The 11,608-nt window shown below is 48.1% G+C and overlaps 6 protein-coding genes across 6 annotated transcripts; 2 read left to right on the top strand and 4 right to left on the bottom strand.

Annotated features, from left to right (window-relative positions):
* Positions 1 to 872: 872 nt before the first annotated feature.
* On the bottom strand, positions 873 to 2,878 carry K444DRAFT_536288 (uncharacterized protein; the record flags this gene model as incomplete). Its single annotated transcript, XM_024875362.1, has 3 exons — positions 873 to 1,372; positions 1,424 to 2,507; positions 2,633 to 2,878. 3 exons carry the CDS (start codon positions 2,876 to 2,878, stop codon positions 873 to 875), a joined length of 1,830 nt encoding a protein of 609 aa, XP_024733416.1.
* An 869-nt stretch (positions 2,879 to 3,747) lies between these two features.
* On the top strand, positions 3,748 to 4,771 carry K444DRAFT_632900 (putative peroxisomal membrane protein PMP47A; the record flags this gene model as incomplete). Its single annotated transcript, XM_024883534.1, has 3 exons — positions 3,748 to 3,818; positions 3,868 to 4,604; positions 4,656 to 4,771. 3 exons carry the CDS (start codon positions 3,748 to 3,750, stop codon positions 4,769 to 4,771), a joined length of 924 nt encoding a protein of 307 aa, XP_024733415.1.
* Positions 4,772 to 4,965: 194 nt separating this feature from the next.
* Positions 4,966 to 7,053, bottom strand: K444DRAFT_694065 (uncharacterized protein; the record flags this gene model as incomplete). Its single annotated transcript, XM_024887853.1, has 5 exons — positions 4,966 to 5,853; positions 5,909 to 6,030; positions 6,083 to 6,351; positions 6,407 to 6,900; positions 7,010 to 7,053. 5 exons carry the CDS (start codon positions 7,051 to 7,053, stop codon positions 5,160 to 5,162), a joined length of 1,623 nt encoding a protein of 540 aa, XP_024733414.1. The 3' UTR covers positions 4,966 to 5,159.
* An 812-nt stretch (positions 7,054 to 7,865) lies between these two features.
* K444DRAFT_66207 (uncharacterized protein) lies at positions 7,866 to 8,505 on the bottom strand. The gene has a single exon (XM_024886653.1). It carries the CDS (start codon positions 8,419 to 8,421, stop codon positions 8,086 to 8,088), a length of 336 nt encoding a protein of 111 aa, XP_024733413.1. The 5' UTR covers positions 8,422 to 8,505; the 3' UTR covers positions 7,866 to 8,085.
* A 35-nt stretch (positions 8,506 to 8,540) lies between these two features.
* On the bottom strand, positions 8,541 to 9,633 carry K444DRAFT_595065 (NAD(P)-binding protein; the record flags this gene model as incomplete). Its single annotated transcript, XM_024878382.1, has 2 exons — positions 8,541 to 9,062; positions 9,183 to 9,633. 2 exons carry the CDS (start codon positions 9,631 to 9,633, stop codon positions 8,590 to 8,592), a joined length of 924 nt encoding a protein of 307 aa, XP_024733412.1. The 3' UTR covers positions 8,541 to 8,589.
* Positions 9,634 to 10,109: 476 nt separating this feature from the next.
* On the top strand, positions 10,110 to 11,594 carry K444DRAFT_595062 (putative oxidoreductase ucpA; the record flags this gene model as incomplete). The annotated part of the gene is made up of 4 exons (XM_024878381.1): positions 10,110 to 10,531; positions 10,648 to 10,726; positions 10,813 to 11,094; positions 11,139 to 11,594. Exons 1-4 carry the CDS (start codon positions 10,452 to 10,454, stop codon positions 11,592 to 11,594), a joined length of 897 nt encoding a protein of 298 aa, XP_024733411.1. The 5' UTR covers positions 10,110 to 10,451.
* Positions 11,595 to 11,608: the final 14 nt, after the last annotated feature.

Raw genomic sequence — 11,608 nt, 5'->3', positions numbered from 1 at the left:
CCTTCGACTGAAGCCAAGTGACCTCAAAATTCGGGACAGTCCATCTCGAAGTTTTCCTGGTATGGGGCCCCGCTGCGGGCTTTCCCCCCAGCAGAGTAACGAGTAACGAGTAAGCACGGCCGCCGCCACAGGCAGCCGCCAAAAGATGAATCGCGCGATCAACCCCCTTGCTGCCAGCTGTGGAGAGTCGACTTCAATGTTCTGACAGCACCAAGATCCCGACCAGCTTGAAATAGGCCCTGGTTCCCCCAAGAATACAAAAGAAGAAACCAATCTAATACACTATGCAGCGCTTCCGACGTACTTAGCCAACTCCCTCACGAGATCAAGGGTGTTCCCGAGACCACGTACCCAGAGACTTGCCCTGCCCCCCAATTTCAGGGATACGAAAGCTTTCAAAAGACTCTCCCACGTTCTCAACTTCGTGAGAGAGTCTCTCTAAGCACATCGGGCGCATCGAATTCCTGGTCTTTTTGCAAAGCATCGCTGAGCCTCCACACAAAGAGCCTTCGGGCGACTTGAGAGAACTGCCCCACAAGGCAGCAGAATAAGACCCCGGTCCTATGGGCGGTAAAGCACGAAACTCTGCCAATTGGCCAACTCGAGAAGCTTGTGATGCGGGATGATCCCTTTGCACGCAGAGAGGGCTGCAGATCTGTTCCCAACGGTTTGGGGCATTGAATACGGAATCCGGCTTCTTGTGTTACCATAAGCAGGCCTCGACGTTATGCTCTATGAGGTCGTTGTGATGTGCTACCGTGTAGTGTTTACACGTGGCACGGTCCTTCACGTCTCAGTGCCGGCTGGGTAACGGACAGGAAACGTTGCAAAAAGTGTATTCCATAACTTATCCCAAATTAAGCCGGCCCATTTCACATGTTCGTGAACTTGTTCGAGACAACCAGTGCATCCATAATGCCTCTCTTGAGTCCTCCAACCACTGAATCTCTCTCTTTGATCTGCTGTCGAAGATCTAGATACCTCTTCTTCCATGAATCTTCCGCATCCTCTGGCCCTTGCTCTAAGGCTGCTGAATTAACGCTGTGGTCGACAGTAGCTCTGATCGTAAAGTCGCCCTCAATGGAGCCAAACCTCATTTTCCACTGGCACTCGTAATGGCTTACAGTACCTTGATCACGTCTCGTCATTTTAAGCCGACTCATCAGAGGACCACCAGCAAGCGCTGACAGATTGATCAAGAAAGCTTCGGTACTGCTTGATTCGGCTTGCAGGTTCTTGATGACTTGTTCGCAGATCTTGTCAGCCTCATCAATACTGCACCTATCAATATTTTTTCCTGCTCCATCATACCATTCTGCGGACAAGATCTCGCAGATAAAGTGGCTCTCCAGAGCATCCATGTTGGTGCGATCTGCCACATATGGTCAGCAATTGCTCGATAACTTCGTCCTATACCACTTACCTGTATCCTTGTTCTGGCGAAAAGCAAAGCTCACAAAACCGGGAAAATTGGGGTCTTGATCCCCAGGACTGATGAAATATTCCATCATGGGAGCGATGTGCTGCGGATTTGATGATAGCTCTTGGTGCATTTCCGAGTCCACCGAACCTGTGTCCATTGGGCCATTGACAAGTACCTGCGGAGGCGTAGCAAGTCGGACTGCCCCGCCTTGCCGTTCGGGTACTTGAAGTTGTAGCCGACCGGGTCTCCCGTTCTGATTTTGCGAATTTGGATCGTTTGCTTGCATTCCCGCAGAAAAGAAATGAGACACATCGGAGTTTCCCACAACAGGAGTTTGTGTTGGAGTGTTGTCTCCAAGACTTATTGTCGGGACGTCTCTGGCGCCCCCTGGATTTACGGGGAAGGTGGAGAAAGGTCCATCTGTAATGGAACGGTTGTTTGGTGGTCTCCCCCTAAGCTTGCCCGAAGACATGCCGCCTTTACTTGGCCATGCTGAGGAAACTGCTGGCCCGTGCCGCCGCCGTACCCGAGTCTTGGGTGTGACAGCTGATCGAGGTTCGTTCGCGTCACTCCAAAGATTTGTTCGACTTGTTGGCGTAATGGCAGACTGGGGATAAGCTGATAAAGGTTGTGTTGATAGAGGTTGACTACTCTCTGTTGGTGGCCACCGGAAAGATGTATCTGAAGCAGCGGTTCGTATTTCAGTTGCGGACCACGGGGCCATTCTATCGTTGAAGCTTTGTTGAAAGTCTGGATGAGCTGTCGAGGGAGTCGTGTTATCTCCAATCAATGAAGCTCTGGCCATCATAAAGTCTTCGGATAACGTAGGAGAATCCAGACGAGGACGTTGTGATGGCGATTTTCCTGTATCACTTTCATCCCTATCCTCTGCTTTCCGTCGTCCTCGTTTCGGCCGAGTCTCTGGTAGTAATGCACGGAGAGCCAGGTCTTCCTCAGCGGCAACTCCATCCCGTCCAAACTCGGATGAAGGGTCGTTAATCGGAGGTACTTGAGTATAATATACGTGGGGTTTGTTCAATAGAAACTCGAAGAAAGCATCCACATGCATGGCATGCATCCATCGCTATTAAAATTAGCAGGAGACTTGAGACAAGCTGAGTCGTACGGATGGGGTTGTTAAGAACATTTTGAAAGGAAACAAAACATGTCATTAGATGGGTTTCGATGGTGCCAATAAAATCTACTCACTTTGAGCCTCACTGCATACTGCTGAACCTTTTGAGCACTTTGTCCCTTTTCCAAAGACGGCGGCTCCACCCCCAAATCGATAGCCAATTGTGCCCATGTTTTAATCTCTTTCTGATCGAGTTTCCGTATCAATTCAAACAAAGTAAAGGTGCTAAATGTTTTCCCATCACTCTTCGGGGGGCCTCGAAAGATCTTTCTGAGCTCGGTCGTATCGGTGTCAGGAGAAACAGTTGGATTGCAGTACATGACAAAGTTGATATAGGCATCATCAAAATTGCCGTCCGTTACGTCTTTTGAGGGGAGACTTCGGCGTGGTGAAGGAAACCCCTGGCTATTTGGCGTCAAGGAAGCTGGTCTTGCAGGAAGGACATGCTGGCCATTTTGTCCGCCGCTTGATTGGTCTTGAGACAGAGGCGATAGGAGACCCTGATTTGGGGGATAATGAAGCCCCAGACGCTTTGTTGGTGTTGGATTCATCATCGGTAGATGAAGAACAGGTGGCATAATTCGTGCCTCTTCAACAGCAAATAAAATCCATCCAAGGAAAGACAAATGAGAAGACAAAATGTATTTACTCGAAAGAAATAAAAGATATACAGCTTCAACCTCCGAAACCTCACTTGACTTGATGAAATCGGCAGTTAATATGAAACAAGAAGCCACGTCTTTCTCAAAGCAACTTCAACGCGACAGAAAGCTCTCAAAAACACCGCGACAATTCCCTACGAACGTACAAATTCAGTAGTTGGTAGTGCGCTCCATGTATGAGATGGAAAGGGGGAGTGGTTGGAAATGATACCTAATTGATGGCATTTGGTGAATCAAAATGGAAGTAGCTTCAGGAAAGAGGTAAAAAGGATGAATAATCATGGATAAGAATAGCCACCCCACGTGACGAACTTCTCCACACTCATGCTGCCGAGGCAAAAGAGAAGATCACCGGTACTCGTCGGAGATGGCTTTGATATGCAGTAAGGTTACCTCGATAGACGGATATTAACTCTCTCCTTTCACATTCACAAGGAAATCCATTCGTTTTGGATTTCTGTATCTTATTTAAATGAGTGTGTGCTCTCCTTCTTTCACAACCTTTCACATCAGTCAAGCAACCCAAAATGGCTTCCTCTGATGCTGCCATCCACGCCATTTCTGGTGCAGGCGGGGGCATTCTCTCTATGGCGTTGACGTAAAATTTCTCTTCTCATAAATGCCTCTCCCTTTACTAACTGCAGCAGATATCCCCTCATAACCCTCTCCACACGCGCACAAGTCGAATCCAAGCGCGCCGACTCCGGCTTCCTCAACGCTGTCAAGCGCATTGTTGCGAGGGAAGGCATAACAGGTCTCTACGCCGGACTCGACTCTGCGCTCTTCGGCATCAGCGTTACGAACTTCGTATACTATTACTGGTACGAATGGACTCGTGCCGGGTTCGAGAAGGCAGCTGTGAAAGCCGGACGGGCCTCGAAAAGGCTTACTACAATTGAGTCGATGATCGCTGGTGCGATTGCTGGATCTGCGACTGTCCTGCTCACAAATCCGATTTGGGTGGTCAACACGCGGATGACAACAAGGAAGAGAAATAATGAAACTGAAGAGAGTCTGTTACCTGGTGCTAAGGCGCCGAGAGCACCCACGACCGTAGGTACATTGCTTGCTTTGATCAGAGAGGAGGGCCCACAAGCTTTGTTTGCTGGCGTTGTACCGGCTTTGGTGTTGGTCATCAACCCGATTCTTCAATACACGATTTTTGAGCAGCTGAAGAACATGTTGGAGAAGAAGAAGAGGATTACGCCAACCGTTGCATTCTTGTTGGGTGCTCTCGGGAAGCTGTTTGCTACCAGCATTACATACCCCTACATCACGGTCAAGAGCCGCATGCATGTTGCTGGCCGCGATGGTGGTAAGGAGAATATGGTTCATGCTATGAGAAGGATTACCAACGAGGAAGGCTATGTTGGGTTTTACAAGGGTATGTTGCTGTCATGATTTTATATGTTTGAAATATCGCTGACTTGCGTAGGAATTGGACCAAAGGTTACTCAGAGTGTCCTCACTGCCGCATTCTTGTTTGCCTTCAAAGACGTTCTCTATGAGCAGACAATCAAGCTTCGAAGAAAGATTCCCGCAAAGGCGTAAAATAAGTTAGACGAAGCGCGGCACCTTGTGCTCGATAGATGATGTATGATAATGAGGTTGCATGGGTGGGGTATGGGACATTGGGCATAGGCGTCGTCTCTAACTGCTTTGAGTTGAGACTGCTAAGATTTTGAGAACATGGAATGGCAAATCAGACGTAGATATACATAGAGTATTTCGAGTTCGCCGAGGAATGGGGACCGTCGCAATCAAGATTTTTGTCCTGATAGAATATACATAGTTTTGTAGTGAGCACAAATTGTTCCCCAAGCCCCTTAGGCCCCCTGAACTTTAACCTGCAAAAATTTGGATGTCCATCCCATCAGCAGCGAAGCGGGCTATGAAATGAGGTATATGACCTCCCTCCTAGCGCATTCAGCCCAGACGTTCATTTGACACCCAACCCCAACTCTACAAACAGAGGCGTATGACATTCATCAAACCACAGCAGCGATTTCACCTCACCCTCCACCTGCTTCCAAGAATACAGCCCCATAGTCACCCCTTCATCCCGCAATTCATTCGCATACCAATCCCGTAGGGGCCCAATACTCTCAATCCCACCCATCGCCAAACACCACAACCTCAGCAACTGAAGTTCTCCCCAATGCCCCTTACTACTCTCAAGATACCCCCGCAATTTCTGAGTTTGTAGACTACAGCTAACGGCGTTGACACCAAAAATCCGTTTGATATCCGCTAGGAACAAGGTACAGGCAAGTCTGCAAGCTTGTAATATCGCTCCGTCGGTTTCGTCAACGTCTGCGTTGTACCGAGGCAGACTGAGACATCTATGTAGCAAAGGGAATAAGTAGCCGGTGCCAAAATCCCCATCGCTGAAGATCTTTCTGTTCGTGTTGATGACTTCGACTTTTAGGTGAGAGGAGAATCGAGAGACGAAACGAAGGAGATCTAGGGTCTCGAGGTGGCGCGGGAAGTGAGTTATCCATGCGCGGAAGACGTGGAAGGCTTGTGATGAGATTTGGGGACAGGGGCGGAGATTGTTTTGGTTAGGGAGGATCGAGAGAGGAAGAGGAAAGATAGGGAGGGCGTCTTCGATGGAGCATCCTCCTATGTCGGACCTACTTAGCGTAAGATGGAATGTTCAATTTCGAGATGGAAGAGGGGAAGGAATACCATCCCAGAAGTGTTCTCACGGCTTTGTTTTTGTCAAGGGTGTGTATACCACCTCGCATTCGAATAATGTCTTCAACGCCCTGGAGATGCATCCGCCATGCAGCTTGATTGCCCGTATAAAACTATAAATGCATGTCAGTACCGAATCGTTCTCGCTCCTTAGACAATGCCTACATAATAGCAGGCAAAACCGATGGCAGCTCCAAGAAATCCATCCGAAATGGCAAAATTGTCATCACTAATCCGCTCGTTGGCGGACTTCACAGCCAGCGCATGGTGTCTGATGAAATTGTTCGTCTCTTGGGAGGGGCTATCCGTTCGACGGCAGCTGATATTGAGAAGAGCATTGGACAGCACTTGACGAAATGCAGCAGGGTCCATCGTGCCGACAGGAAGACATGCGTCCCTGAAGGGCCCAACGCTGATATAACGGTCGTCAAATGCTATGTGATAAGAGTTAAAAACATCCTGCTACAAAATTGATACTATTTTGCTTACCAAGATCCACAAGTTCACGGGTTCTATCATTCAGCTCTACCGGGTATCGAACAAACGGGTCCATGCTTCCATGCCACAGCCTCTCAATACCAGGAGTAAATGCTTTGGTTTCGTGCCACCCAATGGCAGGTGACAAGATATCATGCAGGTCACCCTGCAGGTGCGGTAGTGGGGTGGATGTATTTTCTACATCGGGTATTGATTTATATGAAGGGCCCGGGGCATCTATTGAAATGTCCGGCATGTTTATCGGAGAATCGATGCCATCCTTCCTCTGATGGTCTACAGACCACGTCCGGGGGGGAGCAGGATTGTTCTTTGGATAAGAAGGGGCGCCAAAAGGGATATCCAAGTTTATTTTGCGCCCACGCTTCTCTTTACGCCTCGACTTCCCAATATCTTTCATGACATGCTTCCGAATTTGTGTTTGAACATCTTTACTCTTCTTACTTCCTGTCTGTACAATGAAGACAAGCTGAGGCGAAGTATTTTCGCTGATGTTAAGCAAGATCAAGTCAGCAAGCCTCTATATACGAAGTGGGGCGTCTCTGTGAGCCCGAAGACGGAGATTGTCCGGAAGTCGGTACGAACAGGCAGACTTACCAGCTCGTTCGTTCGGAGCGAGACTTGCTTGCCGGAGTACTCATGACTCGAAATATTCCTTATCCATGCAAAGCACAATGGAGGGAAATGGTACTGACACACTACGGGGAGGATGATATAAGTGAGGTTGCAGCAGAGGCGCAGGAATTATAGGAAAGAGGTGGTCCTGGGTAAGCCAGCCCTATGCGGGGTGGCCTACACCATTGTCCTGGTATGGTATGGTTTGGTCATCCAGAGCTGGCTCCACTCAGAGCCGCTGTCACTTCCACAAAGAGCGCTAGCTTGAGGAATTTGATGTTAAGAACTTGCGATGCGTGGAGAGCTGAAAGTCAAGCAGCTCAAATTGCTTTTAGCGGTTTGGGGAACCAGTGCCAGCCCCTGTCAGTGAGTCTTGGCTCGGCTGCACCGCTGCACGTCGTACCGAAATATGACCTACCAATCGGTATTCAGCCAGCCACCGATTGTGGATGAGAGTTGTGAGTACAACTATGTACTGACGTCCTGTCCCTTCGTTCGAAATCAATTTATTGAGATTGACTTGAGCTCCTCCGAAATCAACCAAGCAGGCATTCTGAGAGTGGATGGCATTAACCTAATCCCCGTCAGGCGGCCAGTTTAGTCTCAAACTGGGGCCCTTTTCGTGGGCACAAGAATGCTCCTAAAAACCCAAAAATGTTGCTCCCCCCCCCAACTAGTAAATGTAATAGTGGGTCCCCGCAAAACCAGCCTGGGACCATACCAAAAAACCTCTGCATTTTGACCCACTGTTACATTTAATTAGGGGTGGGCGGGGGGAGTAGAAGTAAAGGATCTTCGAACGGCACTTCCCGAGGATGGTCGTGTCTTAGTGTAGGGTAACTATATTTAGGTCTCGGACTAAAGAATAACCTTAATCGGGCCAGATTGCTCTTACAGTTTTTGCGAACTAATAGTTGAGATCTCAAAATGATTGAGAAGTAACCCAAGGCAGTGCAAGGTTGTTCTTGTCAAATGTGATTGAAAAATAAATTATCAAAGCCGCAGCTCAAAAAAGTTCAGGACAGGAGAACCAAAATCCATCCTCTCCGACTCCGCCGCTAATGTAAGATACACGGAAGATAGGAAAGAGGCCGATCGACAGCAGCCCTTATTAAGGTATAGAAGGTAAGATTAAAAAAAGCCTCAAGGATAGAAACTGGCCTGCACTTCCAACCCCTCTTAGGACTCCCTTCAGAATCCGACAACGCCGCTGCTTGACGGGGTATTCCCATTGCACCAAACAAGGAGACGACACTAACATAAACTAAGTAACTCTCCTTGCAATCATGAGCCATCACCATCAATAACCTCTCATCAGAAACTTTTCCTGGCCGCAGCTCTCCTCGGAATCGACGGCCTGCGCGTCTCCTCGTCCATAGGCATAGCAAGTCCATATATCCCCAAACATCTTGGACCCTCGATTGTAGGAACCAGTAAAATTGAAGCCATCTGGGGGATCTTGTTATTCAAGTGAAAAATCACCACACCTCTCATCAGCTTAGCCAAAATCCCCAAACAATCCTATAAATTCAATTCAGAGAAGCCAGTTCAACAATTAAAGCCTACCAGTTCAAGCGAGAAATACTTCTCTCTACTATCTCTTTCAGACTCTGCCTTTTGACAGCACCATCTAACCACTCCATGCCTTCTTCGAAATAGCCAGCCCCTTCGCCATCAAAGTTGAGTTTGATGATATTTCCCATATAGAACCCTCGCATGTCTCCTTTCCCCCCTGCTTTCACAGCCTCGTTGAGGATTTCGTCAGTGCTTCTGTCAACTACAGTCCACTTCTCATTCGTCACTTCCTCGAATGTTTGAAGGAGTGCTTTCCCTGTATATTCGACCTCCGCAATCCTGATCCGCTGATTGTTTGTAGACTCTTCGGGCATTGCAACAATAGCCCCAATGCATCTTGCTACGAACTCAGTTGTCACGCCAGTCATCTTCTTCTCACCTCCATCTAACAAGGTGATTGTCTTTGCGTTGGTGTCAATGATGGGATTTGGGTATTCAAACCAGAAATCCAAAAAGGCACCTGCTCCCGAGAAATCGGAGTTAGTATTCTTCTTTCAGGTGTTCTCGGGAGTAGAATATCCCAAGAGCTTTTGGGACATTGCTACAAGAGGGATTGACACATCGAGAAGTTGGGACTCACCAGTCACTAACGTAGTATACTCGATCTCGCCCTTTTCAGCTGAATGTTGAACCCTCTGAGCACTTGCAATTTTGCCTGCTATGACCGTGGAACCTGAGACGGCAATCGCGTGCGGATGCATGCAATCAACGGTGTATTCTGAAGGCATATAACGCCTCACGCCGGCAGCAATTGCTGCTGCTATGAGAAATTCGTCGGTTTCATCGGCGCTAAGACGGGAGAGAGCAGAGATCAAGAGTTCATGACCCTGAAGAGCCAACGTCAGGGCAGCAACAGCTCGGTAGGAGGGGATTGAGATGACGGTCAAGATGGGCGAGGAGGGAAAATCCGCCAAGGGCGAGTGGGTGAGCACAGTGACCCGAGAGACTATTGGAATAGTGAGGAGATGGTCCAAGATTTTGCGCCCAAGATATCCTGATGCACCAGCAATTGCAATCTTTTTGAAGGCCATGTTTGTAGAGATTCAATGAAGATGAGAAGAGAAAGGCTTGTACACAGAATAGAGAGGAAATTCAATCACCTTAAATACTTGTACCAAACTAACTAAAATGTCCTTCGATTGCTATGAATTGCACCCATTGAACGTTGTTTACTTTGTTATGCTACCTTATGTTACTGTTCGCGGCCGACATGTTGTTGGTATGGTAACATTTGTAAGACGCACACTTGTGAGCAAAGTAAGCAATTGGAGCCATCAGAAATGTGATTTCGAAGTACAGGACTTGGATGCACTGTACTTTGAAATTATAATTCTTCCCCGTGTCTCCCAGGACGCGAAGACGCGAATGCGCGAAGTCCGAGTAGCGGACGTTCCGAGCCAAACCTATTCGGTCCAGAGAGCCGTGCAGCTGTGATTGGCTGGAGCAAATCTACATATTGGCTTGATCTCGCCCTAAACCTCGTAACAAGCCTTCCAGACGACTCTCTGCTCGATACCCAGACCTGGAAAGCAAGCCTTGAGACTTGCTCGCATAAAAGGAGCCACAACATTCATTGATTTTTGAAGCCCCACATGGCCAGAGGTGGAATCCCAGACACTCGCGCCTCGAAGAACCCCGCATTTGTCAGAGATGCATCATCTTCAGTTCGACGCCTCTTTGGCTGCTGCATCCGTGATAGCAGTTAAGAACCTGTATATATACAGCCGCTGCCAGTCCGGCGTTGCTAGGTAAATCAATCCACTCTAAAACAACCCGTTGTCTGCGCCTAAAGGAACCCGAGAACCCTCCAAATCTAGATTCTACCGTTCCACGCCTTAAACACACAGCCATGGCGGATCCTCCAAGTGACATGTTTGTCAAGAAAGCACAGTTTACAAAAACTGTGTACCGAGATGTTTACCCCACCGTGTACAGAACCTATTTCTTTGGCCTGTACCCCGAGCTCCTATTTTCACTGGCCGGGAGGAATTCACAGCTCCCAGTTCACCCTCCCCCAAAGAAAACATATTGCTGATTGGCTCTAGTGACCCCACAAATCCAGCAAACAGTATGGCTGGAAAAGTCATCGTCATAACTGGACCTAGCAAGGGGCTTGGAAGACTTGTAAGTCCTTTTTAGAGTCGGAAAAATGACAAATTCTGGACTCTACAAGCTTGAGGCTCAACAGTGGTAATGATTGATCTCATCAGGCTTTTGTGAAATCATTTGCGAAGGCAGTACCCAAAGCTATGGTACTTGTATCTCGAAATGAAGCTGGCCTTGAGGAGGTGAAGGATGAGATCCATGCTATCAACAAAGATGTTCTGGTGGAAATCGTAACTACTGATATCAAGAATGCTGAATCCGTCGCATCTTTCTGGGAGAAAGTCAAAGAGAAGTTTGGCCATGCAGATGTCCTCGTCAATAATGCCGCAGTTATTTCAGGGGGGACCATTGTGGAGCAACCACTTGACTCCTGGTGGAATGACTTCGTAAGTGATCTGCGACTGTTCAGCATAGTACTAACATATCGAAGGAAACAAACGTGAAAGGGACGTTTCTCGTCACCCAAGGATTCCTGAAACTCCTGGGGAAGGAAAAGAAAGGAGCAATCATCAGTCTCACCACTTTTGCAGCCCATATGCCCTTCCCAGGTCTATCAGCCTACTCGATTTCAAAGTTAGCTCTCACGCAACTTCAAGCTTTTATCGCTGTTGAGAACCCAAATGTCACAGCGGTTGCCGTACATCCAGGTCTCATCCTTACCAACGCAACACTCAACTACTTCAAACCGTTTGCAAAAGATAGCCCGGAGCTCCTTGGTGGTCTTGGTGTGTGGCTGGCAACGGAAAATGCTACGTTCCTAAGTGGGAAGTACGTCGAGGTCAATTGGTCCGTTGATGAATTAATGGAGCGAAAAGACGAAATTGTCAAGGAGGGGAAACTTTCAATCGGCATTAAGGGAGAGTTTGGAAGCGAGCGATTTGAATAAGTCTGCGGAAATAG

This window comes from Hyaloscypha bicolor, assembly GCF_002865645.1.
Source record: "Hyaloscypha bicolor E unplaced genomic scaffold K444scaffold_118, whole genome shotgun sequence".
NCBI lineage: Eukaryota > Fungi > Ascomycota > Leotiomycetes > Helotiales > Hyaloscyphaceae > Hyaloscypha > Hyaloscypha bicolor.
Note: the sequence above shows the minus strand (reverse complement) of the source record. Positions and strands in the feature narration are given on the sequence as shown.